At 35.3% G+C, this 27,906-nt stretch overlaps 1 protein-coding gene across 2 annotated transcripts; it reads left to right on the forward strand.

Annotated features, from left to right (window-relative positions):
* The first annotated feature begins 9,760 nt into the window (after positions 1-9,760).
* Positions 9,761-27,903, forward strand: LOC146902276 (structural maintenance of chromosomes protein 5-like). 2 transcript variants are annotated; one of them, XM_085737678.1, is made up of 29 exons: positions 9,761-9,943; positions 10,188-10,519; positions 10,625-10,698; positions 11,899-12,048; positions 12,139-12,243; positions 12,477-12,622; positions 15,986-16,097; positions 16,320-16,475; positions 17,892-18,013; positions 18,100-18,244; positions 18,322-18,387; positions 19,181-19,308; positions 19,388-19,486; positions 19,576-19,741; positions 19,852-20,001; positions 20,192-20,251; positions 20,351-20,475; positions 21,066-21,143; positions 22,267-22,339; positions 22,412-22,515; positions 24,289-24,405; positions 24,476-24,553; positions 25,426-25,525; positions 25,606-25,660; positions 26,676-26,724; positions 26,808-26,895; positions 26,982-27,054; positions 27,391-27,494; positions 27,579-27,903. In XM_085737678.1, exons 13-29 carry the CDS (start codon positions 19,388-19,390, stop codon positions 27,638-27,640), a joined length of 1,581 nt encoding a protein of 526 aa, XP_085593804.1. In that variant the 5' UTR covers positions 9,761-9,943; positions 10,188-10,519; positions 10,625-10,698; positions 11,899-12,048; positions 12,139-12,243; positions 12,477-12,622; positions 15,986-16,097; positions 16,320-16,475; positions 17,892-18,013; positions 18,100-18,244; positions 18,322-18,387; positions 19,181-19,308; the 3' UTR covers positions 27,641-27,903. The 2 variants fall into 2 exon arrangements, 1 of the variants encoding a protein (XP_085593804.1); XR_015023472.1 differs by lacking the exons at positions 20,351-20,475; positions 21,066-21,143; positions 22,267-22,339; ... (8 more) ...; positions 27,391-27,494; positions 27,579-27,903 and having other exon boundaries at positions 19,852-19,997; positions 20,189-20,251.
* The last annotated feature ends 3 nt before the right edge of the window (positions 27,904-27,906 follow it).

The raw sequence follows: 27,906 nt of genomic DNA on the forward strand, positions 1-27,906 counted from the left end.
TATATATATATATAGACACACACACACCACACCGGTCACTATTATAAGCAAAAAAACAATATTGTAGGTTCATTCATTTAATGATGTATGTGATCTTTATTATAGACCACATACATCATTAAATGAATGAATCCAAAATGTTGATTTTCTGCTTATAATAGTGACCGGAGGATGTATATATTTCTATCATTTTCCCAGAAATCAACACATAACTTGAAACAAACACACCTTTAAAATGAGTGACTCTTTTGATTTTTCAAAGAAAATATTAAACGATTGGTTTTCCAATCCCACCCATCTAATTAACGCTATTTTTTAATCACTCTTTTATGATATTAACCCTTGTGTTACGAGTGTGTTAAATGATTCATCCTTTTCAAGTTTAGAAGTCTTAAATTTGTGTTGTTTTTTTATGTATTCAACTAATTTGAATATCCCTTTTAAAAAAAAACTAATTTGAATATGTTGATTGTTCAAATATCCTATGTAATATATATGCAAAATTCGAAAAAATGTCTATATAATGAAAAATCACAAATTCAACCTTTGTAGTTCAATACTCTTCTTGTTTTTACCCTCCATAAACCAGTCACACATGAGACTCTAATGTCACGTAGAATCTTGCCACTTGCTCGTTGCCACATGGCCATTTTATTTTATTTTTTCCCTTAAAAAATAACACAAACTTTTTTGTTAACATTAATTGAAGGACTGAAATAAATAAAAAATGAATAATTTTTCCTTTAGAAATAAAATCCAAAAAAGTCACTAAGAGGTTATATTTTTTTCATGATTTATTGCACGTATATTTAAGATGTTAAAATAAGGTCTTTTACAAAAAATTAGAATTTTCCGATAAGCGATGAATTAATCATGAATTTTTAAATCGGCAAAAATTCAAAAACCAAACCAACAAAAATTCCGACGTATAAATCAAATTTTCAGTTGATTTTTTTGCAAACACCTCTATAAAAATACACATAAAAGATCTGTAAAATTTCATAAAATTATGAAGACGCTTCAATTTATTGATTTTTCGACCAAAACGTGCAAACTCACAATTTTATTCCAAGTAAGTATATACTCATAAGTCATATTTCATTCCTCAAATTTGAAGACATGATTATAACTTCATAGGAACCTCAACCACAAAATTTTGTAGTTTTTAAGCAAGAGACGTATTAATTATGAGTTTTTGTTAAAATTGTCAATTTTTTAAAAAATTCACGGTTGATTCATCTATCGTTTAAAAAATTCAAAATATTGGGATGAAGGTTCTTATGATGTCATGAGAATTTCTATAAGGACTGAGAACGAAAGTTGACTTTGTGAATATATGCTTAGTCGGACAAAATATTTAATTGCATGTTTTGGTTGAAAAATCAAAATAAATCGAGGTGTCTTCGGAATGTCGTGAAAATTTATAGATCTTTTTTATATATTTTGATAGAGGTCTTTGAAACAAATTCAAAATTAGATTTTAGATTAAGGTTTCTATTGTTTTGTTTTTGAGTTTACGGTGCCTTAAAAATTCACAATTAATATGTTCATTGTCACGAAATTATAATCTTACATGGTAGGCTTTATTTTAACGTTCTAAACGTACTTGCAAAAAATCATGAAAGAATTTAGTCTCTAGGTCACTTTTTTAGACTTTATGTCTACAAAGGAAAAAATTTATCATTTTTTATGTAAACATAAAATCCATAACTCCTTGTAAATGTCTTTTATTCTCTCTTACTTTATCTCTTTCAATAATAACAAAAGATACTAATATTTCTTCGTATAAAAACGTCATGAATTATATGGAGTATTGTTTTTTATCATATGTTAAATTGGGCAAGGAGAAAATTTGAATAGACTGAGTTAAGTCTTTGATGTTTTCAATAAAACATAATAACGTTTTAAAATGAGAAATGATATTTGTACAACTATTTTAAAACAACTTTTTCTTTCTTATTCTTTTGCGACAAAAGTCAAAAACAATAAAGGAAAAAAAGGCTTAATAACATTTTCCGCCCCTTAACTTTCACGAAGTTGCGATTTTGACCCCTAAGAAAAAAACAACAAAATCGCCCCCTAAGTTTTGTATGTAGCAGCTTTGGCCCCCAAGGCAAAAAAAAAAAAACACGTGGCACCTCACTTAGGGTACCACGTCAACGTAGGCACCGAGTCAAAATTGGCCTTGGGGTCAAAAGCTGCCACAGTGCAAAACTTAGAGAGCGGTTTTGTAGTTTTTTTTTTTCTTAGGGGGCCAAAATCGCAAGTTTGGAAAAATTAGGGGGTTAAAGCTGCTATTAAGCCTAAAAAAGGAGTAATAACACAATGAAAATTAAGATAAGATGCAGACTCACCCATTCTCTTCATTTAGACTATAATACATGTCAAGATTTAAAATTCATTTAACAAACGAGCTAGATCGATTTAACCCTATCTTACATATTGTCGCTCCGAATTGAAACAGAATCCATCAAACCAATCTATATTTGATAGCTCTACTCTAACTCCTTTTCATTAAAATATCTCTCTCTCTCCTCCTTTAGGTTAAATGAAACACACCATAAAGAATAGCATGAATTCCAAGAAGAGATGTATGGCTTAAAACGCTTGAGAGGAATCAAAAGATGGAGTATAGCAGCATGTCAATGTCAATAATGGACCCAATCCAAGCAAAGAGACGTAGAAAATAGAAAAATTCAATATGATATTTTTTTCCCCAACAACAATAATAATCCCCACACACACCACTGTTATGTTAACGTCAATGAGTTTGCATATTTACAATTGAAATTAATTATTCAGGCGTGTGACAGACGTTTATTTAATCTGGATAAAGAAGGAGATGTGCCAAACAAACGAAATATAAATGAAAAAGTCACGTATATATTCAATTTATCGCCACACGTTTATCTCGCGATACATAGTTGAAACCGTCGTTTTCTCGTGATGAAACAACCGCATTTCGATTCCATAATTCATTGTGACGCAAGACATTTTAAACGGTTCAAATCAAGTCGCTTTTGTATTTATCATCTGGAACTAGAACTGGAAAGAAGAAGCACCATTCACATGTAAAGCTCCTCATCATAAATAAATCCGCTCCCTGTAATTCTATCTCTATCATAACTAGTGTATTTTTTTTGTTAAATATTTTTTTCCCTATAAAATCAGGAACTTAGGAACTTTTAAGTTTAGTCATTAGTTTAATTGTGGTGAGTTGACAACAATCCAAAACGAGTTTTGTACATATAACCAATCAAAACATTCTGATCATTATGTTTACCACATAAATTAAAATCATCAATTAATGTGGCAATTCGGAATGTTTCGATCGGTTGTGTGTACAAAAGCTTTTGGACCGTCAACCCACCACTATTAAACCCTAATTTTAATAGTATTTTTAGTCTCTACAAAAAAATATACTTATAATTATAGTCCTTCTGTAACAAATTTTGTTTAATTATCCTTAAACTCTTAGATCTTTTAACGATTTTAAGTGTAGAACGCTACGAAAGATTCATTTACTAAAATTTAGAATTTTTAACATGAATCAAATTAAATATTATTTTTTAAATGGAAAAATTCAAGATAAAATTAACAAAAATCTGGACGTAGAAATCAATTTTTGAGATAATTTTTTTACAAATAAACTTTTAGTAATGTTCTTAACGCGTCTACAAAAATTGTTCAAAAGCTTAATGGTTTAATTATAATTAAATAAATTTGAATTTAGTAGAGACTAAAATTGAGCGCGTAATTTTTTTATAGGGATTAAAAAACTTTTAAAATTAAGTGAGGACTAAACTTTGAACGTCCTAGCTTTATAAGGACCAAAAACGTATTTAACCATTTTTTTATCTTTTAGTTTATATATAATTTACACAAATTAGGAGAACAGATGAAAACGTAATTGTGAATCAACAATTTTGCACGGTAGGTCTATTTTTATGCGTTTTGGATTGGTCGGGACTCATGAACAGGTCCAAATACTACTTTGGCTCAAAATATCTATTGAGCAAAAGCCCGATTGTGAGAATATCCAAACACCGCATGCATCATATCTTCGACAAAGGATAATCGTCGTCATGCCTTTCAACGGTAAGATGCTCGGTATACCTCGTAATCTATAACACTTTCGACCATCAATGTCATTCAATGCTCGATAATTATCAAAACCGACGTTCGTAACAACCTACCTACCAACGATCATCTTGATCCTCGACAATCATCTCACTTCCTTTATAAAAAGGTCATTGGACCACAACCCAAGGCACACACAAGCCGTAACACCCCGTTTTCCCAACATAAAAATTTCTTTTAAAATCGAGTATTTAATTCATAACGGAATGTCACACACTACTTTAACATCTCAAAACGAGATAATAATAATTATCCTTCAAATTCAACATCATGAAAATCTTAAAAAAAATGCGGCGGAAAATAGTTCAACATTTAAAAGTCTTGGCACGCAGCCTTATTGGAAATTCTCATAAATTAGTTCATAAAAGAGACACGTAAGGAATATAAGTAAAAGCAAGCCCCCATCCCGTTACGTATCGAGCACCTAGACACTGCAAGTGAGGAGTCTACTCACGAACGCCTCTAATCTTTATTACCCGGTTATGATGAAATCGCACTCTCCCTCTAGTTATCCTCTTTTCGACTTTTCTCCCTTTTCTCCAAAAGTGTTTCACGTAAAAACGTTTCTAACTTCGTTTGCCCTATTTATCTTTTCGTATTACTCTTCTCACCTCTAAACTTACTCTTTACACATCACACCCCAACTTCTAATATTTTTATTTTATTTATCATATCTTATTTTATTTAATAATAAAATAAGTCATAACAACATAACAACTTCACCACAACAAAATACCCCACATAATTCATTTATAAATCATATAAACCACTCAACCTCATGAATCATAAAATTCACACATATCAATCATGAAAATCACTTAAATCATATATATAAATATATTTTTAAATAATCAAATAATTAAGACGGGCGTTACAACTCTCCCCAACTTATAGAATTTTCGTCCTCGAAAATTTACCTCAAGCAAACAACTCTGGATAAGACTCCATCATCTTACTCTCCAAACTCCCACGTCAAGCTTTCTCCGGTAGCGCCGCTCCAAACAACTCTCACTAGAGGTATTTCTTTGCCTCTCAACGTCTTCATTTTGCGATCATCAATCCTCAAAGGTAAAGTCTCCACCGTAAGGTTGTCTCTAACTTGCACGTCATCACTCTGAATCACATGGGACGGGTCCGGAACATACTTCCTCACTGCGACACATGAAACACATCGTGCAAATTCGATAAATGCGGTGGCAAGCCAACTCTATAAGCCACCGTGCCAATTCTCTCGGATATCCGATAAGGACCAATAAACTTTGGAGTCAACTTCTTTGACTTCAATGCACGACCAACACCGTCGTTGGGGTAACTCTCAAGAACACATGGTCTCCCTCTTGAAACTCAAGGTCTTTCTTACGCTTATCATGGTAACTCTTCGTCGACTCGCGACGCTTTCATCTTCTCTTGAATCATTTTCACCTTCTCGCAGTCCGTTGAACAATTTCGGTCCTAGAACCACACTTTCACCGGTCTCAAACCAACACAACGGAGTCCTACACCTCCGACCATACAAAGCCTCGAAAGGTGCCATCCCAATACTTGAATGATAGCCGTTATTATAAGTGAACTCTATCAACGGAAGATGACTATCCCAAGTTCCACCTTTCTCAAGTACACAAACTCTCAACAAGTCTTCGAGTGACCGAATTGTTCTTTCCGACCGACCATCCGTCCGAGGATGATAAGCCGAACTCAATCTCAACTTAGAGCCTAAAGCCTCTTGCAAACTCTTCCAAAATCTAGAAGTAAATCATGGGTCTCTATCCGACACAATGCTCGAAGGAACACCATGCAACTTCACAATGTCTCGAATATAAATATCTCGCTAACCGAGCCACAGAAAACTAATATTAATCGGAAGGAAATGTGCCGACTTCGTCAATCCGTCAACAATCACCCAAATTGCGTCATTCCCTTTAGGAGTATTTGGCAAACTCGTCACAAAATCCATGGATATACTATCCCATTTCCATTCTGGTACATCTAACGGTGTCATCAACCCAAAGCAGGTTTCGATGCTCTACCTTCGACTTCGACAAATCAAACAAGAGTACACAAATCGTGCCACATCACGTTTCAATCCCGACCACCAAAACTTCTTTAAATCATGATACATCTTTGTAGCTCCCGATGAATGCTCAAGCTACTCCTATGACTCTCTTCCAAAATCATCCTTTTTATCTCATCATTGTCCGGAATACAAATCCTACCTCGGAACCTCAACACACCTTGATCATCGACTTTAAAGTCACCATCTTCGGTTTGATTACTAGCAACCAACAAGTCCACAAACTTAACATCAACCTTCGTGCATCTCTAATACTTTTCAAGAAATCGTTATCAATTTTCAGCGTTCCTAACTTAACGCTCCGAGACGACATTTCACAAACTAAGCTCATATCTCTAAATTGTTCAAGTAATTCAAATTCCTTCACCATCATAGCAGACATATGTAAACTCTTCCTACTTAAGGCATCCGCAACAACATTAGCTTTACCCGGATGGTAATTCAAACTAAAGTCATAATCCTTCAACAATTCGAGCCACCGTCGCTGTCGCATATTCAATTCTTTTTGATCAAACAAATACTTCAAGCTCTTGTGATCACTAAACACCTCGAATCTCGAACCATACAAGTAGTGTCTCCAAATCTTAAGGACAAATACGACCGCAGCTAATTCAAGGTCATGAGTAGGATAGTTTCGTTCATGAGTTCTCAACTTGTCTTGATGCATAAGCAACAACTTTACCATCTTGCATAAGCACACCGCCTAAACCCAATTTGGACGCATCACAATACACCGCAAAAGGTTCATCGTGGTTTTGGCAAAATCAAAACTGGAGCCGTCGTCAAACGCTTCTTCAATTCATTAAAACTCGTTCTCACAATGAACATCCCACACAAAGGTTTTACTTTTACACGTCAACCGAGTTAACGGAAGTGCCAACTTAGAAAATCCTTCTATAAATCTTCGATAGTATCCCGCCAAACCCAAAAGCTTCTAATCTCTCAGAATCGACTTAGGAGTCTCCCATTGTGATACCGCTTCAACTTTAGATGGATCGACCGCAATACCACTACCGTAAATAACATGGCCCGTAAAACTTACCTCGTTCAACCGAATTCACACTTAGACAATTTAGCATACAACTTCTTCTCTTTCAAAGCACTTGCAAAACGATTTTCAAATGTTCCCGCATGTTCTTCTTCCGTCTTAGAGTAAATCAAAATATCATCGATGAACACAACCACAAAGCGATCCAAAAATGCATGGAAAATGCGATTCATATACTCCATAAACACGCCGGGCGCATTACTCACACCAAAAGGCATCACCTTATATTCATAATGACCATATCGCGTCCTAAAGGCCGTCTTCGCATGTCTTCATCTTTTACTTAATCTAGTGATAACCCGACCTCAAGTCAATCTTCTTGAACACACGTGCACCCACTAACCGATCCATCAAGTCATCAATCCTAGGAAGTGGATACCTATTCTTTATAGTTACTTTGTTCAACTCGTCGATAGTCAATACATAACCTCACACTACCATCCTTCTTTTTAACCAACAAGTATCGGCGCTCCCCAAGGTGAAACACTTGGTCTTATAAACTTCTTATCGTGCAAATCTTCCAACTGTTTCTTCAACTCGCCTAACTCGTAAGCCGACATACGATAAGGTGTCATAGACACGAGCTTTGTTCCCGGACAAGATCAATAGAAAATTCGACCTCTCTCTCCGGCGGCACATTAGGAATTTCATCGGGAAAGACTTCGGGAAAATCGCACACCACTTGTAACTTATCAATCATTGCTTGACTCTCCAAAGATAAGGACGCCATCAAAGAAAACATTAAAATTCCATCGCGTTCTAATCGCTTCACCGCTTAGTAGACAAAACCTTTGCTCCACTTTCCTCTTCGCCGAAGAGAAATACAACGACTTACTAAAACAATTAATGTGAACATGGTTGTACTCCAACCAGCTCATACTAGGGATTACACGATAAACAGAACAGACAACTCAAATACAAGATACAACCGTAATACGACACAACGCGACTCTACTACTTGGCCGACGGACCGACTTGCTCGATACCAATTGTAACACCCCGTTTTCCCAACATAAAAATTTCATTTAAAATCGAGTATTTAATTCATAACGGAATGTCACACACTACATTAACATCTCAAAACGAGATAATAATAATTATCCTTCAAATTCAACATCATGAAAATCTTAAACTGTTGCAATGAAAATAGTTCAACATTTAAAAGTCTTGGCACGCAGCCTTATTGGAAATTCTCATAAATTAGTTCATAAAAGAGACACGTAAGGAATAGAAGTAAAAGCAAGCCCCCATCCCGTTACGTATCGAGCACCTAGACACCAAGTGAGGAGTCTACTCACGAACGCCTCTAATCTTTATTACCCGGTTATGATGAAATCGCAGCCTCTCCCTCTAGTTATCCTCTTTTCTCGACTTTTCTCCCTTTTCTCCAAAAGTGTTTCACGTAAAAACGTTTCTAACTTCGTTTGCCCTATTTATCTTTTCGTATTACTCTTCTCACCTCTAAACTTACTCTTTACACATCACAAATCAACTTCTAATATTTTTATTTTATTTATCATATCTTATTTTATTTAATAATAAAATAAGTCATAACAACATAACAACTTCACCACAACAAAATACCCCACATAATTCATTTATAAATCATATAAACCACTCAACCTCATGAATCATAAAATTCACACATATCAATCATGAAAATCACTTAAATCATATATATAAATATATTTTTAAATAATCAAATAATTAAGACGGGCGTTACACAAGCTATCCTTCAAATCTTTCACTCGTTTACTCTATTACTCACGCCACTCTCTCCATATACAACCCCTTATGACGATCCACAACGCTTCATGAATGTTTCTCCATGTGTAGCTAGGGAAATAAACCAAATATGATTTAAGCGTACCCGTGTTTTTTTTTTGTTACAAAGCTAAGAGAAACAAAAGGAAAAGAGAGAACAAAAACACCAAAACGAAAAAACTAAAGTCTACAAAACTACGTTCCCGCAAAGTCCGAAACATACTTCAAGGTAGAAGAAGCACATGTCTTAGCTAAAAAATATGCACAAGCGTTTCATTCTCGAATCGCGTTGATACATGTGTTAGATTTAAATAATATTAAAAGATATAATTAAAAAGGAATATGAAATTTTAACTTATGAAATTTACCCGCATTGCATCCATGGTTTTTTAGGGTGCATCTATCATTTTTTTTCTTCTTCTAGTAGACTAGTGACTATAACTTATAAAATTTACCCGTATTGCATCCATCGTTTTTTAGGGTGCATCTATCATTTTTTTTTGTCTAGTAGACTAGTTACTAGAGTTCACACAATTAAATGTGAAGAGATGAGGTGTTCGTAGTTCGAACCCCCGACCCCCGCATAAATTATGCAATGTCCATACTCATACAATAACATTTTTTTTTTTGGAGAAAATGTTTGTTTATACCAATTTATTTTAATAAGATACTACAAAAAATTTGTATTAAAAATACAATAAACAAAAAAGGGGTTGGGCTCCTCACAGAAAAAAGTTGTCTTTATTATTTGATTTCCCTCTCTTTCTCTTCTGCTTCCAAAACCCTAGAAAGACACTCCATCATCTCCGACAACCACCGTCCCGGAATTTTTGGCGCCTTTCCGGAACCTCGCTGATTCTATATCTCCTTCTGTTATAATCACACATTCTTTCTCTGCAATTTTTGAGAGCAAACATGAGGTAATAAATAACAACTGTCAGTCACGTTTAATTTCAATTTTGTGTTTATCATCATTTATTTTACTGTACTTCTTCTTGGATAGAGATTTCATAAGCTTCCCGTGTATTCCTAGCAAAGGATAAACAAAATATGAAAGTTAGCAACATTACCATTATTTGAAGAAAGAAAGAAATATTGTTTGGAAATGAGTTTGCAAACTAAAATTAAGTGATTATGGAGTTGATGATTTGAGTTTTGTTTCAGAGGGGAGGACGATTATATGCCTGGAAACATTTTAGAAATCGAGCTTCATAATTTCATGACATTTGATTACTTAAAATGTAAACCCGGGCCTCGTTTGAATCTTGTAATTGGTCCAAATGGTTCTGGAAAGAGTTCTCTTGTATGTGCTATTGCTCTTGGCCTCTGTGGAGAGCCCCAGTTGCTTGGGCGAGCCACAAGTATTCAGGCATATGTTAAGCGGGGAGAAGATTCTGGCCACATTAAGATTACCTTGAGGGGAGACCATAAAGAGGACCACATTACAATTATGCGTAAAATAAACACCAGCAACAAGTCCGAATGGGTTTTAAATGGTGCGATTTTCCCCTTATATGCTCAATATTTCTATGTATGTATAATACTGTATATGCACAAGAGAAAAAAGTTGCATGTGCTAACTGCCAATGTGTTAATTTCAGGAAATATTGTGTCCAAAAAGGATGTGGCTGAAACCATTCAGAGGTTTAACATCCAAGTGAATAATTTGACTCAAGTAAGTTTATGACCTGCAATCATTATACTTCATGGTACTAGACTACAGTGTTACTCACAGTTTTCGTTTGCTTAGTTTAACTCTCGACTATTCTTTTATTTATTTATTTATTTATTTATCGTGTTGTATTCTAGAACTTTTTGCTTCTGTAAGTCAATGAACCACCTCCAGTTAGTTACAGTTATTCAGTTAATTAGTTTGCAAATTAATAGAACTCTATAAATGGCTCTGGCTTGGTTAAGTTAAACGAGGCTGAACATTCATTTTCATCAATGAAATTTCATTCAGTTCCTCTTCTGTCAGAGTTCTTGAATTCATTACACCAACCTGTCAGAGTTAAACAGCGTTGAACATTTGTTTTCATAAACGGCCTGTGGAATTTTTCTCCTTCGCTTTCTCCACTGCCAACTTCCGCCATCATTACACCAGCTTCCCCCTCAAATTCTTCACATTCTGGGGGCCATTCCAATTGTTTGGATTAGAAGGACACCCTGTTTTGAAACGATGTGCCCCAAGTACGCCAGTTGTTTCTTACCACAAGAATACATGTTTTTGTTGGCGAATAGGCAATGGTTCCTCAACACATGCTGCACCCTTAACCTTCTTAAGATGTTTGGCATGGCCTTCCACACACCTGTTGTGAATGAGGATATCATAAAAAAACACTAATGCAAACTTCCTCAAATAGGACCTCAAGTCCCTTAAACACCTCGAGTCTCTAGGTTTAAGCATCTACAAACACTTCTAATATCAATTCCTTCCCTAGCTGCTTGGAAATGATACTAATGGAATGTAGTGAACCAATCCTTGGATCCTAATCAGGTTATCTCCTTCCCATATTGGCCCCACTTCCTTTTGCTCTCCATGCATAAACTTCAGTGCCGGGCCTTGGATCCTAATCAGGTGTCAAATATTTATGTCCCTTTACAAATACTTTTCTTTTATAAATTATAATTTTATGCCGACGTATCTAGACCGAATGGTATCTATAATTTTTAAGAATTTGCCGCATCCTCATATCCACGTCACATTATGTTTTGGTCTTCACAACTTCCTTTGATTTAGTTGTTTTATTTGTAAGTTTTGAGGAATATTGCTTTAGGTATTATTTTATTGTGATGTTCAAATCTATGATGGGCAAATACTTTGTTTTTCTCTCTATCCTGCTGAACTAATTTTGGATCCTTGTCTTTTTGGTAGTTTTTACCGCAAGACAGGGTCTGTGAGTTTGCAAAGTTAACTCCTGTGCAACTTCTGGAGGAGACAGAAAAGGCTGTTGGTGATCCACGACTTCCAGAGCAACATCGTGCACTTATTGATAAAAGTCGTGCATTGAAGCATGTCGAGCTGGTACGTTCACCCTTTACTAAGGAATGATAGAAATCTCCTAAATCTTAGCTGCTTGTCAACTTCACGATCAATTTACTAATTCTGTTTCAGTCTCTGGAGAAAAATGAAGGAACGTTAAATCAGTTGAAGGAACGTAATGCTGAATTAGAGAAGGATGTTGAACGTGTTCGTCAAAGAGATGAACTTCTTACCAAGGTTAACTATTGGGTTTCGTTGATGATAATCACATGCTTTGTTTGAATGTTTTGTATACGCCGAGCAATGTAGACTCCTTTGTGGTCATGTCTATTCTTTTTCTGATATGCTTAGTTCATCCTTTATTTTTCTCATATAGGAGGCTTTCTGATCCTCCTGCGTTGAAAGTTCACTGTCTTGATGCATTTTTTAAAAGGAAAAGATAAAAAAATATACCTATATCTGTTTTGTAGGCCGAATCAATGAAAAAGAAATTGCCATGGCTGAAGTATGATATGAAGCAGGCTGAATATCGTGAAGCTAAGGAGCGTGAGAAGGCTGCAGCAAAGGAGTTTGAGAAGGCTGCAAAATTATTAAACGAACTTAAAGAACCTATTAAGTATGTTATTCTTTCTTACTTTGTTACATGTTTGTAATTGTTTACATTTTGATCCTCTTAGAATTTGAATTGCTAGATGAGAAGGTTGCTTATATTTTAGCAGGGGCAGAAGTTGGGGGTGGGGAACTTGACTTATGATGAAATTCATAATAGCTTGTTCGATTAATAAATACTTGTAGAGTTTTCAGCTGTTTTATATTTCAGCAAAGTCAAGGAACAAAAATATATCTTACTCTATATCCAAGAAGAGGCTTAATATAAGCCTTAAAATGCAGGATTTGAATGAAATGAATTCATAATCTGACACGAATTTATAACCTGCAACACCACTGCCATTGTATGGTAGCTTGTCAAATTTCTGCCACTGCCATCCACAATGACCGCCATTTAACAACACATCGTTCATACCTTGAATGGAAAATCCTCCCTTCCCACTCTCATTAGTAACCACAAATAAATTGCAGAGATGCACCAACAATTATATTTCTTGAGCAGTTTATGCATGAACATATGTCACAGGTTTAAAGGTGAATTTTGCAATACTACATGGGTCATTCATCTAACACTCCACATGTTTTTTCCATTCTTCGTTTACTTTTTTCAGATCTTTTACTTCCTTTCTCTTGTTTCTTTTGATGTTTTATCTCGATAAAAACTGAGCGAAATGAAAGAAAATAAAAAAGAATTCATAAAAAAGAACAGTATTAATCAAACATTAAGGGTGTCTTTGGATGGAGGGTTTAGGAGGGGAAGGGAGGGAAGGGTTTGATTTTCGTTTTTAAATTATGGACATTATGGAATGTTTTTTAAAAAATTAAAATAATAACATGATAAACGATCATATAATACTTCAATCACACTTAGTTTATTTAAAAAAAAATGTTATATAGTCTGTAATTTAAACAAGAAAAGTAAACCCTCCCCTCCCTTCCCCTCCTAAACCCTCAATCCAAACACACCCTAATGTATTTCATAGAAGTATCTAATTGGCTTAGTTCTCAGTTTGTTTAATCGGTAACAGAATCACATACTGACTTCTATTCTTTCTATTTATTTTCAATAGAAAATACTGCTATTTCTATTATTCTATCATTTCCCCTTCAAACCTATGGTGGTTGATTCAGTGAGCCCCTGTCTACCACCTTGACTGGAATATGCTGGACAATTATGCTTTTGTTATAACTCTCCGAGGAAGAAAATTTCAAGCTCCACGTGGTTGGTTGTAGCATGCGAAACTAGATTATGAGAGGGAGACTGCACTAAGATTATTGCAATATTGTAATGGAGTTTGAAATGGAATTAGTAGTTCTGTCAACAAAGGCTGAATCCACAAAACTTCAGATACAGATTTGACCAATCTCCTGTATTGACCTGCAGTGCTAGATCTACCAACTAGAATTTGTTAAACAGATCACCTTGAAACCAAGTTGGGGCCAAGATAAACCGAAGAACCTGAAGCATACTTTCTATCATCTGTATCAGCAGTCTAATATGCATCAAAAAGGTTGAGGGATAGAAGACGGGAAGGGGAGGTAGGGTGTAGAAGGTGGTCTGTTGAGAGTCCGACATTAGATAGTGATATGATCTGAATAGTGTTTATAAGTGGATGTCCCTCCCTTTGCAAGTTAGGTTCAACCCAAATTCTAAGATTAATCTTTAAAGTTATTTCTTTTTATATTGTGTATAAAAATGATTATTGAAGGAACGGCGGTAGAAGTAGATTGATGGTAGAATTGATTTGTTTAAAATTGAAAACACAAGTTGACTTGATTGACTCAACAAACACTTGAGCACCAAGTTCGCACATAGTCCAAATTGGAAGAGCCAAACGTGCAATCAAGTCAATTATGTATTGGCGCCTCCTTATCTTTGCATTCAATGGTGGACCGCGAAGCCTAGACTAGAGGTTGACCCCCAAAAGGCCGTAGCGGTGTAGCAGGCAGCGGTATGACTGCTACGCCGAAGTTTAGGGAAACAATACACACATTTTATACCATACACATAAGAGCTCAAAAATAAAAGAATACACAAAATTAAACACATTCATAACTAACAATCAAAGTTCAACCGTTACTAATTTTCAAACCAAATGTAAAGTAAAATAGCAAATATGTTTTAGCATTGAAGGCTATAATTAATTCCGTTAAGCAAGGACACACGAGTAGTCGAAGCCGAAGTAGTAGACGCGGAGTAATGCTTCATTAAGCCCCACCAACGATGGGCTTACATGGTACTCTCAACACACCACCTCACGCTCATAACCGAACATTTGAAGTGTGGATTTATGCGATTAGAAAAATAAAGATCGCAACAAATCCTCTCAAGCCAAGGGCCGGTCATCTCGGATGGTCAAATGTGGGTGGAAATAGCATAGAGCTTGGTCGAATTACAAATTTAGGTTATTATCTACGATTCCATCCTATACTCTTGGTTTAGGGCCTAATTCAGTCCCCGTCAAAGCTAGCTTGATGGGTGGAAGTTCACTCCACTTAAGTTTTGTGCCCGACTCATGGTTACAAAACCGGCTTGCAAGTTGAGGATTGCGTAAGGTTTACCACTATCCGGGCCTTCTCTCTAGCCAATGTATGACTGTTATTTTTTGTGAGACACCATAATGCCTAACACTATTGGGGTTTGTGCGTGGTAATATGGATGGTTCTTTAATTGATCAATACAGCATTAGGCTGTGACAACAACTTAAGATATTCGATTTAACTCAACCCCACTAATCCAACTTGTAGGATGAAGACTCGCTCAAGCCTTACAAGCAGTATCTTGGTCATATCTCTAATTAATGTGAGGTTTTCAACACATCACCTCATGCCTAGGACCGAACATCTGAAATTTGCACTATGTAGATGGAATAACAGGGATGTCAACAATACTGCACTAGTGCTTTTTTTATTGCTGCAAAATAGATTGGTTGATTACTGTGATCTTTCCAACACTATACTAAAATAGTGTTTATTTGATGTTTTAATACTATACTAAGCTACCAACGAAAAATCAGTTTTAGTGTTCTAGTGAGATTTTACTAATACAGTAGAATAGTAATATTTTTTATTTTATTTTTTATCATTTTAAATGGATTTAATTAATGCTGGGCTATTGAATTATCATCAAATTAACTTATGGTTATGGTATTATTGTTATCATATTTAGCCAACGATGGTGATGTCCTAACAGATACATATCTATATTACTACAAGAACATCAGCCTAAGCTTATTCCCTTGATGGAGTTGGCATCCGTGTTGTCCTTTACTGTATTATTGCTGCTATCTGATGAACATGTCTGTGTGGCAAACCCCTCCCTTTTGGTATATATGATATGATAAAATTATATTTTGTCATGTTCTAACAGGAAACAAAAAGAGGAGAAAGCTGCATTAGATGCAAAATGCAAAAAGGCTAACAACCGAATAAGTGACAATGCCAAGAAGAGAATGGAACTTATGGAGAAAGAGAACCAATTAGTAATTTTTTGTCACCCATTACTTTACATACTTTATTTTTATAATTTTTTTAGTGAGACCGGAAACCAGCGTCTTCATTATCAATCATGCATTTTCTTGACAAAAGTTGTATTTTGGCACCGAGACCATCAAAGTAAATTAATAATTATTCATGTTATTGTACTTGTGGGTTCTTCTTGTAACTTTCTTATGTGATTTTAGTTCTTTGTTTTCAATTTATAGGAGGTGGAATTACAAGGGAAGTACAAAGAGATGGACGAGTTGAGGAAGCAGGAAGAAACTCGGCAACAGAAATTGAAAAAAGCCAGGGAGGATCTTGCAGCTGCTGAACTTGAACTTGAGAGTCTAAGCCCTTATGAACCTCCCAGGGACGAGATTGTAAGTGTACCTTTAGTCATTGGTTATATTATACACACACAACACACGCGCACACAAAATTAAGGGCACACTTTTTTTGTAAGTGCAATTAAGGGCATGCTTGATACACACACACAAAATTAAGGGCACGCTTTTTTGTAAGTGCAATTAAGGGCATGCTTGATTTGAGTTCTTTTTTTTAAATAAAAACATTAACTTGATTGAGTAATTTTTTTATGAATGTTTATTCTCCAAATTTGTTCGTATTTTCTATTTTTAGAACAAGAAAAAAAGAATAACTTACAATTACCGTTTTCATTTTTATTGTTGCTTTTCATCATCATATTCCGTCTACCACCAATTTCCGTTTTCATTTTTATTGTTGCTTTTCATCATCATATTCCGTCTACCACCATTGTTGCCGTCTCTACCGCTCCCCGAAATGCCCTCACTGTCTTCCACCTCCGCCATCACTACAACCTGACAGCCTATATTGTCACCATCGCTGAATCATTATAGTGTTAGCGATAGTCTACGGACTGGGCCTTGAGCCCAGCCTCTGTTAGCTTAGTGGTTACTTCTGTCTTATGACAGATGGCTTCTGTTGTTAGTAGCTTCTGTTAGAAGCTTCTAGTTAGTTAAGAGTTATTAGCTTATGCACAAGCTTCTAGTAAGAATCTGTTACACTCTGTATCTTTTATAAATACAGCTGTAGTATCATTGTAATCATTCAACCAATTATAATGAATTTCTGAATATTCATTTTTGTTTCAGTTTCGTTTACTTTCTTGCGCTCTGCATTTCTAACATGGTATCTAGAGTTTCTATTTCGATCCTGTGCCTGTTTCAATGGCTACTTTGAATCTATTTCTCAATTCTGAGAGCAATTTTCCCTCTTCGCATTGCATGTTAAGTTTGATGATAATAACTTCAAGCCGTGGAAGCAGCAAATCTATGGCCCCATGAGCATAGCTCCAATGCCAACTGCAGATGTGTCAGTTCCATCATGACCCTTTCTAATTCTTGGAAAGCTCTCGTAGCTTCGTTTCCCTAATGAAAGCTATTTTTCTTAAATAACCGAGTGAGAGGCCCAGCAGTGATTTCGTAATCTTTGACAAACTTTCGGTAATAACCTGTCAATCCCAAGAACCCTCTTAGCCCCTTGATGTCTTTTGGAATTGGCCACTCTTCCATTCTTGTGGCCTTTAGTGGATCTCTTGAAATACCTTCTCCTAAACCCTGTTCAGTAAGTTCCAGGTGCATTAACTGACTAGGAAAAATTGATCAGGTATAATAGAGACTAGATTCAATTATTGTAAACCCATGTATGCTTGATTCCCATTATTCTCACTCCAAATATCTGTGATATGTTTGTTACTAATTTAGACAATATTATACTCTGCAAAAATAGTTTATATGATTTTTTTCCCTTACCAGCATAGACTGAGAGAGGGAATTGTGGAGTTGGATTATTCTGCTAATCAAGCGAGACAGAATAAGTTACAAGCAGAAAGCGAAATAAAGCAAAAAAAGTTCTCCTTAACGAAGTGTAAAGAGAGGTAGAAGTTGGGCACAAGATGATATTTTCTTCAGATTGGTTGCTTGTGCGAATATATTGTTTAATTCTCTATTGTAAAATTTGCAGGTTGAAGGAAATGAATAGTAAAAGTACCAAATGTTTGAATGCATTGCGAACATCTGGGGTTGAAAGAATTTTCGATGCTTATAAATGGGTCCAAGAGCATCGCAATGAATTCCACAAGGAGGTTTATGGCCCAGTTTTAGTTGAGGTATATATGTTAAAATCATGTTTTATAGCCATTTGGTCTTCTTATTTGGTCTGTTAAACTGCTGAGCGAATTTACAGGTGAATGTCTCAGATCAATCTCATGCTGGATATCTAGAGGGTCAAGTTGCTTGGTACACTTGGAAGGTAGTCCTAGATATTTTCTTATGGTCTCTTTTGTTTTCGTAAAAGCAATTTTTTCTGAAATTTTCTCCACCCTAATACCATGAAAATTTTGTCTACATTTTTGTAGATTTAGACATTTTTAGAGTTTTTTTTTTAGCCCATGCTTCATTCTTAAACTTGCTTTCTATTATTTTTTGTGGAGATCTTTGGTTCTGCTTAGCTCAAACAAGGGGAGAGGGGTTTTAATGGTGGGAAGGGGAAGGGAGGTGAGAGATTTAATCAGACTTTATTTTGCTTGGTTGAGAGTTGTGGAAGGGGAGAGATTTTATTTGAGGGGAAGGTCTAATTTACTGTTTATACCTTTTTTTAATTTTATTTTATGCAAGAATATTTTATTCAATGTGTTTAAACTTTATCAAGCCCTCCTAATCCCCCCAGTTGAGGGGAGCCAAAATTTAGTCATGTCATGGGGGAATTCACTCCCATCCCCACCATAAAATTCAACAAAACAAGCTAAGTTTAAAATAATCCTTCAACTCCCTGTCTATTTCCTCCAACCCATCACTATTGTATTGTTTTATTTTTTCTCTCTTCCTTTGACTGTATCCTTTTTCCTATGCAAAGACTCTGTATCTCCAGTCACACTGACAAAAATTGGTTGGTATAATGCTGTATTTTTATTTTGGTCTGAGGGTCGAATATAGTAATTGTACAGGTCTTATTGAAGAGGAGTCACTTCTCGCGCATCACCATTTCCTGCATGGATATCAGTATCACCTTATCCATACCGACTTATTCATCCGTTCAAATGCAGTCTTTCATAACACAGATCCTCGCGATCGGGACTTCTTGGTGAACAACCTACGGAACTACGATGTACCAGTTTTAAATTATACTGGTCATGATAACCAAAGAGAGCCGCCTCCCGAAATATCTGCCAATGTAAGTTTGGGGAAACATTTTTAATTTTTATTTCAAATCAATATCAAACATTTCATCATTGTTGTATAATTCTTACCAGATGCGTGCTCTTGGTATCCACTCTCGTTTGGACCAAATTTTTGATGCTCCTGTTGCTGTCAAGGAGGTGTTGATTAGCCAATCTAATCTTGATCATTCAGTATGCCTCTCATGCTTTAGCCGATCTAATTGTGATGTTATTTAGTTATGCAATGTTATTCATTTCTTTTCTACATGTTTGCAATTCAGTTTATTGGATCGAAAGAAACTGATCAGAAAGCTGATGGGGTCCCAAAGTTGGGAATTACTAGTTTATGGACACCAGAAAATCACTATCACTGGTCTAAGTCTAGATACGGAAATCATGTCTCAGCAGTTGTTGAACAAGTGCAACGCCCTCGACTTCTAACAAATAGTATGCCACTCTAAAAGCATGTTTAACCAACATTTGGGTCACATGACTTAGTTTTAAACGCTGGTTCCTTATTGTCTCTCTCTCTGTTTACCTTTTGCTGTACTATTTAGATTTAAATGTGAGGGACATTGAGGATCTGAGCTCTCGGGAAAGGGAGTTTCAAGAACAAATTGCTTCCTTGGAGGAAAGTCTCAAAAAGTTTCAAGACGAGGAAAGAAGCTTTGTGAATCAGGCTGCTAATCTTCGTAAACAGATGGTAGGTACAGAAAATTTTGTATTTTTAATTTCACTACAATGATATATCTGTCCTAGAGTTTTTTTTTTTTTCTTTTTCCCTAAGGGTTCATGTATTGTTGATAAAAAACTTTAATTTTAACCTAATCTGTGTTTGAAGAAATATGCTCCTACTAAAGTTTGAAATTTTGTTATTATTTTGATTTCTTTTAGGAGGACATTCGTTCGAAGCACAAAATAAGCAAAAAGAGCGACACACAATTGTTAGGCGTATTGGTAAGTATGTATAAGTGATATACTTAATTGAAGATATAAAAAGTTAGATTACCATTTTGTTTTCATACTAAAAAGCAAATACCTTGTTTTGACCTCTAGAACAAAAGAAAGGGAAACTGAAATCAATGGAGGAGCAAGATGATTTAGATACGGAGTTAGCGAAGCTTGTTGATCAGGCAACAGATTGTAACATTCAGCGATTCCATAATGCAATTAAAATTAAGGTGATTTATGTCCGTTCTTTTTACTGCTTCTTAATATCATGTTATTTGAATCTCCAAGGGGCTGGCTTAGTTGACCGTAACAGAGCTTATATCTATCCAGTGTTGGGTTCGGGTCCCCTTGGAAGGAGGTAAATGTAATTTCCTTCAGAAGTGTTCACTGAGCTCAGATGTTTTCCTTACCTTGGATCAAGGTGTCATCTCTTCATCCTAAATTTTCGTTGAAAAAACGGGCAGCCCGGTGGACTAAAGCTCCCGTTTACTCGGGGTCCGGGAAGGGGTCCCACCATTTGGTGTATTGTACACAGCCTTACCCTGATTTTTACCCAAGAGGCTGTTTCTTGAACTTGAACCCGTGACCTTTCAGTCACGTGACAACAACTTTACCTTTGCGCCAAGGCCCTTTCATCCTAAATTTTCATTAATAAAAAAAAAAAATCATGTTAATTGCAGGTTTCAACTTAACAATTATGGTTCAATATTCAAATGCATTCGCATTAAAACGTTTATTTTTCACGTTTTTTTCTTCTTTATTTGTTTTCGCTCCAAGAGGAATATTGTTTTTTTATATTTGATTTTTGGGCAATTGACAGGATCTTCTTGTTGAAGCTGCCGGTCACGTACGAAGTTTTGTTGAACAACGTATGACTTTCATTGAATTTGATGCGAAGGTAATCAAATCATAGTTATGTTGCTCATGCTTACATTGTAAAATCTGTATGTTATTTGTGTAAATTCGAGTGTCTATAATGAGATCACACACTTTGTATTTATAATGGTTTTACAATAAATGCATTGAATGCTTAATTAGTAAGCACTAGCCTAGCAAGTTGTTTACTATAGGAGTAATATCTATCAATCTAGGAAGTTATAGAATGAAAGGAATGTCTAAAGATTCTTAATTTTAACACCCCTCCTCAAGCTGGAGCATACATGACATATGCACCAAGCTTGTTACAACAAAACAAAAGTCAGCATCAAAGCTTACATATCATCTACAAAGCTCAAAATAATTCAAGATTCAAGTAATAAATCAAATGACAAAAGAAATGCGTCTGGCTATACAAAATTGGCTGACTACACTAAGTTTTAATAGTGGTTCAATATATTTAATCGGGATTCGTCACAGGGAACCGTTTCAAGACGATTCATGTTCAAAATAGATACATACTAGAGTTTTCTCACTCAATGAGGCCCAATACAGGGTGTGTTAGAGTCCACATCGGATAAAAGATGGCTCGAACACAAAGGGCCGACCCAACACTAGATGAGGCCTAAAGCGAACTCCAAAGTGAGACTTTTTAGTTAAAAAAATATTAATAATATTTTATTTTTATTTATATTTTATTTTTTAAAAATTGAGATACAAAATCATTTATTAAATTATCATAATCAATTTCATTTACATTTATTTTTCTATCGACAATAAAGACAATTCATTTCATCTTTGTTGAAACATTGTAAATGTGAAATTCGGAAAACCAAAAGCCAAAAAAATTGAAGCAAACAAAGGGATGAATAATGAAGGAGTTGTTGATGTGTTACCCAGGTTTCAAAGAGAAAGTCAATGTCTAAAAAAAGAATATACAAAAAGTTCTTTTTACTCGAAAGAAAACAAATTAGTATCACAATTCTTTTGACATAATGGGATGGAAGTCACATTTATTTTCTTTTCTCGGAGGCCATTGTGTCTTTGCCCGAGGCCCTTTTCCAGGGATTATCTCACTATGTACTATTGGATCTATCACTAATTGGAGGCCATTGTGTCATTTATATGTTTTGAATTTTCTTTAGATTGGAGAAGCGGAGGCCAATCTGAAGCAGCATGAAAATTTTGCTATGCAGGCATCATTGCATTATAATAACTGTGAGAAGCTATTTAAATTTTAATTTGTAGATTTTGTAAGATGCAACGATATTCCTAACTCTTGTTTTACAGCTAAGAAAGAGGCTGAAGAATGTAGACAGAAGCTTACAGATTTATTGAACTATGCTAAGTCAATTGCCCGGCTTACACCTGACCTAGAGAAGGAGTTTCTTGAGGTTTGTATTAGATATTTGCATACATTCCTTTTCTAGTTTTAAGTATTTATGTCGCAATCACCAATCCTGTCCAGATGGCAGTGCTTCCAGTTGAGAATATATTTTGTCGTTTGCATGCTTGATGACTTTGAACATGATACGGTGAAAGACAATATGAACACAAACGCAACTTCCATTACCAAAACACCTTAGAGGACCGTGACAAAAGTAAAATAAAAACATTAGGGTGGTGGTAATTATGCATGTATATTACTTGCAAAATTAATTAGCTGTTAAGAATTCTATTGCTGAACAATTTGAGCTATCAAACATGTTTCAGTATAACAAAACTGTTCTCAAATGGAAATTATTTGGAAAAGAGTCCCTGAATGGTTGAGAGGGTTATTGACAACCAAAGGCTGTCTGATTCAATTGAATTCTGTTGTCTTTAAAATACAGTACTTTTCCTATGTACCCAATACACACTAGTACTGATATGTCATGAATACATGACCTGAATTATTATTATTATTATTATTATTTTAATAGTGTTGTGTCCTTTCATCACTGAAATTCAAAATTTCTATGATATAATGTGCTTTGACAGTTTCTATGAAGGTAGTCAAAATTTAGATCCTAACTAAGGATGGGAGTAAAAATTGTAAATCGAGGCATCATTATGCAAATTGTGAGATTCTACGATAGTTGTGTGTTTGCACATACTATTTCATATATATGCATGTAAAATAGTTTAAATAAGGCGAAAACCATTAAATCACTATAAGCACTTAATTAAACTTAATCTCACCATCCATAAGAACGCCAAAAGAGAACTGAGGAAGAGAAGAGCAGCAAGCAGTAACCCAAAATCAACAAACCCTCCCAAACCAAAACTCTCCAAACCCAATGAAGGAAGAGCACCTCTGTTGCACCACCACACAAGAGGAACAATGGAGAAGATGGTAACCAGTGAAGCGCTGTCACACATAGAAACAATGGGCAAGCTTTTTTTGGCTGGGAAGAAAGAAATGCTAAAAGTAGGATTGGAAGTGTTAAAAACCTTAGGCAAGGACGGAACCAGGAATTAAGCTTGGGGGGAGTAATTTGATTTACGGGTCTCAACTAATTTTTTGCATAATTCACAAATAATGGACAGCATCTGAATTTTGACCTCTTTAAGCACATTCGTGGTTGCGAATCGGCAACGTTGCTTCAAAAAGAACATAAGAAAAATTAGATTTCTAATAAATTAATCCTCATGCTTGTTTTATATTTTACTTGGTTGAAAGTTTTAATAGTAGAAACTTACAGGTTTAAGACTCAATATATTGAGTAAAAGAAAAGGCAATTATACAATATCATATGAAGTTGACAAAAAAAGAAGATATAGACAAAAAATATAATAGCGCACTAGTATAAATTTTTTTAAAAAAAGTTTCGGGGAGACCATGGCCTCTGCGGGTGTCCCCATTCTAGCTCCGCCCCTATAGGATGGAGAAAAATGTTGGTCAATAAGATTGGAAGTGTTAAAAACCTCATAGGATGGAAAAAATGTTGGTTATTTGATTTTAACAATAGGATTGTTGGTTAACCTGCTTTTGGTTTGGTGTAGTGTGATCACACAATATCACCAGATCACATTCCATATGGTTGGGATCGCCTAGGGCTCCTAAAATCATAGAATAGTGCGATCTTTAAGATTGTGATTTTATCTACCATGGTTTCTACATATATAATATATATGTAATTTGTAAGTCAATGGGAGCTCTAACAACATTTGGGTTTTTCATTTAGATGCCTACTACAATTGAGGAGTTGGAAGCAGCTATCCAAGATACCACTTCTCAAGCCAATTCAATCCTTTTTGTCAATAGTAACATATTGGAACAATATGAGGCTCGTCAAAGACAGGTACTCTTCAATGTTGTAGTTTTCGTTGGGTTATTTCCACGTGCCATCTATATTTACTGTGACTTTACAGATAGAAGATCTTGCAAAAAAACTTGATGCAGACAAGAAGGAATCTACAAGGTGTCTAGCTGAATTGGATAACATTAAGGTCAGATAAGTGTTTCTTTACATGATTAGAATACCACGATGTAGAGAATGCATCTGTAATTGCAAGTTTTGAATCAATCTCGACCAAACTATAATTTAATATTGAGGATAGCAGCTGCAGTTTAGCATGTGGTACCTGAAAAATTAAGAATGCTGCACAGTTTCCCATTTCTTTACAGTGCTAGCTCTTATTTGCAGCATTCTCCCATATTTTCCTACACCCACTTTCACTAATCTTTCGGAGTAGTTTAGAAAATTTCCCTCGTTCTCTAGTTTTAGCAGTTTTTTTGTGAATGCTTTTGTTATTTGATGATATAGATTTCATCGGAACAAATTCTTCCCCAGCAACACTTCTGCAATTATGTATGTGGCTACAAAATTATAAATTTGAAAAGTTCCTAATAATCTATTCGTTAAGTTTCATTCATGCAGATTTAAATAAATACACGTCTTTTTTATAAAGTGTTTTGAATGGTAAAATACTAAAGACAAGGAAGAGCAAATCTGTATTTATTTTAGGTGTTATCCAAAACATGTGTATGCTTGCATATACGTTTATAATGTTTGTAGTACGAGGCCCAAAATGGATTGGTGAACCTATGTGGTTGATGGACTGACTACATGAAATAATTTGATCCATCCTATTAGCTAAGCTTGCCAGTTCTTTGTGATATAATCTTTAGAACTTAATGAAGATGGGGGAGCCGGTATTCAAGTCCTGAGTTGTTAGCATGTAATTAAAGTAGTAGTGCTATTTCTAAAACCACCCCGTTTCCATGCATAGATAATGTGATTTATAGTGCCTGATCTGCATGACCTTTTTTGTGTTTCCGGTTGTGGAAATAAGCTCAAATCTTTAAGTTTTTTCTGCAGGGAAGATGGCTCCCTACATTGAGAAACCTTGTGGCCCAGATAAATGAAACTTTTAGTCAAAATTTTCAACAGATGGCTGTTGCCGGAGAAGTTTCACTAGGTTTGTCAGACTGTAATTGAAATTAATTTTATCTGGTCTTCTTATGCCTCCATCCTCATCAATGTGTCTTCACTTCTCAGATGAGCATGATATGGACTTTGATCAATATGGAATACATATAAAAGTCAAATTCAGGTGACAGTTGTTCTGAACCAGTTATTTTGTTTATTATGTTTTTAAGAATGTGCTTTCACAAGGCCACCTTTCATTCATATTATTAGTTGATGTAACTTCTGGTTACCAGTCAGCTTCAATGTTTAGAGGGAAACCCAACCTACAATGATGATTACACGTTTGTTGATTTCTGTCTGACTGTTGTGATTAATATAATCTGAACTATATATTGCTAGGAATTTGTTATCTTCATCCTTATTCCCATCATAATTTAGGCTTCTCTTTTCGAACAAAAACCAAATGGTATGTATAAAGCACAAAAGCCAAATGGTATGTGTACGGTACAAAACCCAAATGGTTAGCAAGGGTGGGACTTTCGCGCACAACACCACCATGATCTCACAATATTTGTTGCAAGAGACATAGTGCTCCTTTTCCAGGGCCATTAGGCGGCCAAAGTCCCTTCCCCTTCTATATCTGTCTCTGTTCTATCTGTATCTGTTGCTGCGAAACCAATCTTAGAAAAGAATTAAAAAACCAGCAGAAAAATCTTCAATGAGAAAACCACAATTTAACCAGCTTCTAAAAAGGGAAATTCCAAAAAAAAAAAAAAACAGCAAGCTCAGGAAACAGGACAAGACTGAACAGTAAATAGTTCGTTGCATAACTGGCAACAAAACAAGGGTCGTAAAAAATGTACTGCAAGACAAATTAAATACACCTGCTAGAAACAAAGGACAAAACTTTGAATACATAGATTTGTGTGTACTGTACACAACTTGCTATAAAATATTTGTTTACATAGATTGGTTTACCGAACACAACCTATTAGAGTTGAATGCGGTATAAAGTGCCTCATAATTATTGTATTTATGTTTCAATGATATTGTGATGTTAACTATTTTATTTAAGGGTACCACTACCCTAAAAAAGCAAAGGATACAGAAGGAATTCACTAAAAATATGTACTCTCCCATACCTTACACTCCAGTTTCACTCTTCATGTTTCTTACAGTATATTTTTTTATTCTATCAGAGAAAATGGACAGCTTGAAGTTCTCAGTGCCCATCATCAATCTGGAGGGGTACTACAGAGGATTCTTTTCTCAGTGCATTGATTCTTTCCCCTGTCCCGCATGCTAATTAACCTTTAAATTTGGTTTTCCAGGAGCGATCAGTTTCAACTATTGTTTATCTTGTTTCTCTTCAAGATCTTACAAACTGCCCATTTAGAGTTGTTGATGAGATCAACCAAGGTTGGTTAGTCTTTAGAGTAAAATTCTTTTTGGTTCAACCGTAGACAGCACTTAAGAGACCTTCATTGACTTCTTTTTTTTATCAGGAATGGATCCAATAAATGAAAGGAAGATGTTTCAGCAACTAGTGCGAGCAGCAAGCAAGCCAAATACACCACAGTGAGTACTAATTAATATTACTTTTCAATTCCTTCGTTTAAAAATTAATAATAAAATTTGATGAATACATGTTACATACCTAATTCAGCGAGTCAAAGATTGTCTTTCATTTTTTAAGACTTTTGATTAGCTGGAAGAGAAACACTCGGTTATTAGCATGCATAGTATTTATACGAAATACTAATAAGAGCAATATATGTGAGGCAAATAAGCCCATAGCTTTGCTTGTCATTAGGAAATTAAGGCTGATCTTTGCCGGTTTGCCAGTCACTAATGTGCTTTGTTCCCCCACATTTGATTGTTTCTAACGCGTAAGTGACAATTAATCTTCTGCAGGTGTTTCTTACTTACCCCAAAGTTGTTACCAGATCTGCAATATAGCGAGGCATGCAGTATATTGAATGTAATGAATGGGCCTTGGATTGAGCAACCCTCAAAGGGTAATTTCTCATACCAAAAACTACATTTATCATCTTTTTTTATTGTTGATAATGCTTACAATACATTTTCTTTCTGATAATCAGTCTGGACTGCTGGTGATCGATGGAGTATTATCACTGGACATGTTGAAGAGACCATGTGTTAAAGTGAAACAAACACTATGGAGTTGATTAGCATTTTGTATAGTTAGTTTTGTGGAGAAAGAAAACGAAGTTTGCAATTGAGCGAACTTGCTTTTGTTTCATTGATGGGATTGGATTGATCTGTTGAGTATCTAACAAGTATCTAAGCCGTTGAATTGATCCGGTGGTTGTAATTAATGCGGGTGTGGTAGACAAGCTTGGCTGTCTGGGATCCGTATTTCTTTATACTATTGCTTATACAACGGTGAGGTTTTATTACTGCTTATTT

The sequence above is a fragment of the Medicago sativa genome, chromosome 8, assembly GCF_051527215.1.
Source record: "Medicago sativa cultivar Bolivia chromosome 8, Bolivia_mono, whole genome shotgun sequence".
In the NCBI taxonomy this organism is placed as follows: Eukaryota; Viridiplantae; Streptophyta; class Magnoliopsida; order Fabales; family Fabaceae; genus Medicago; species Medicago sativa.

Bases quoted from the DNA above. Each gene is read 5' to 3' on its own strand.
- LOC146902276 (XM_085737678.1), top strand. From the start codon at position 19,388: ATGCGTGCTCTTGGTATCCACTCTCGTTTGGACCAAATTTTTGATGCT. The intron at 25,526-25,605 runs GTTTGTCAGACT...TTCACTTCTCAG, and splicing joins TGCCGGAGAAGTTTCACTAG to ATGAGCATGATATGGACTTT. The intron at 26,725-26,807 runs GTACTACAGAGG...TTGGTTTTCCAG, and splicing joins CCCATCATCAATCTGGAGGG to GAGCGATCAGTTTCAACTAT.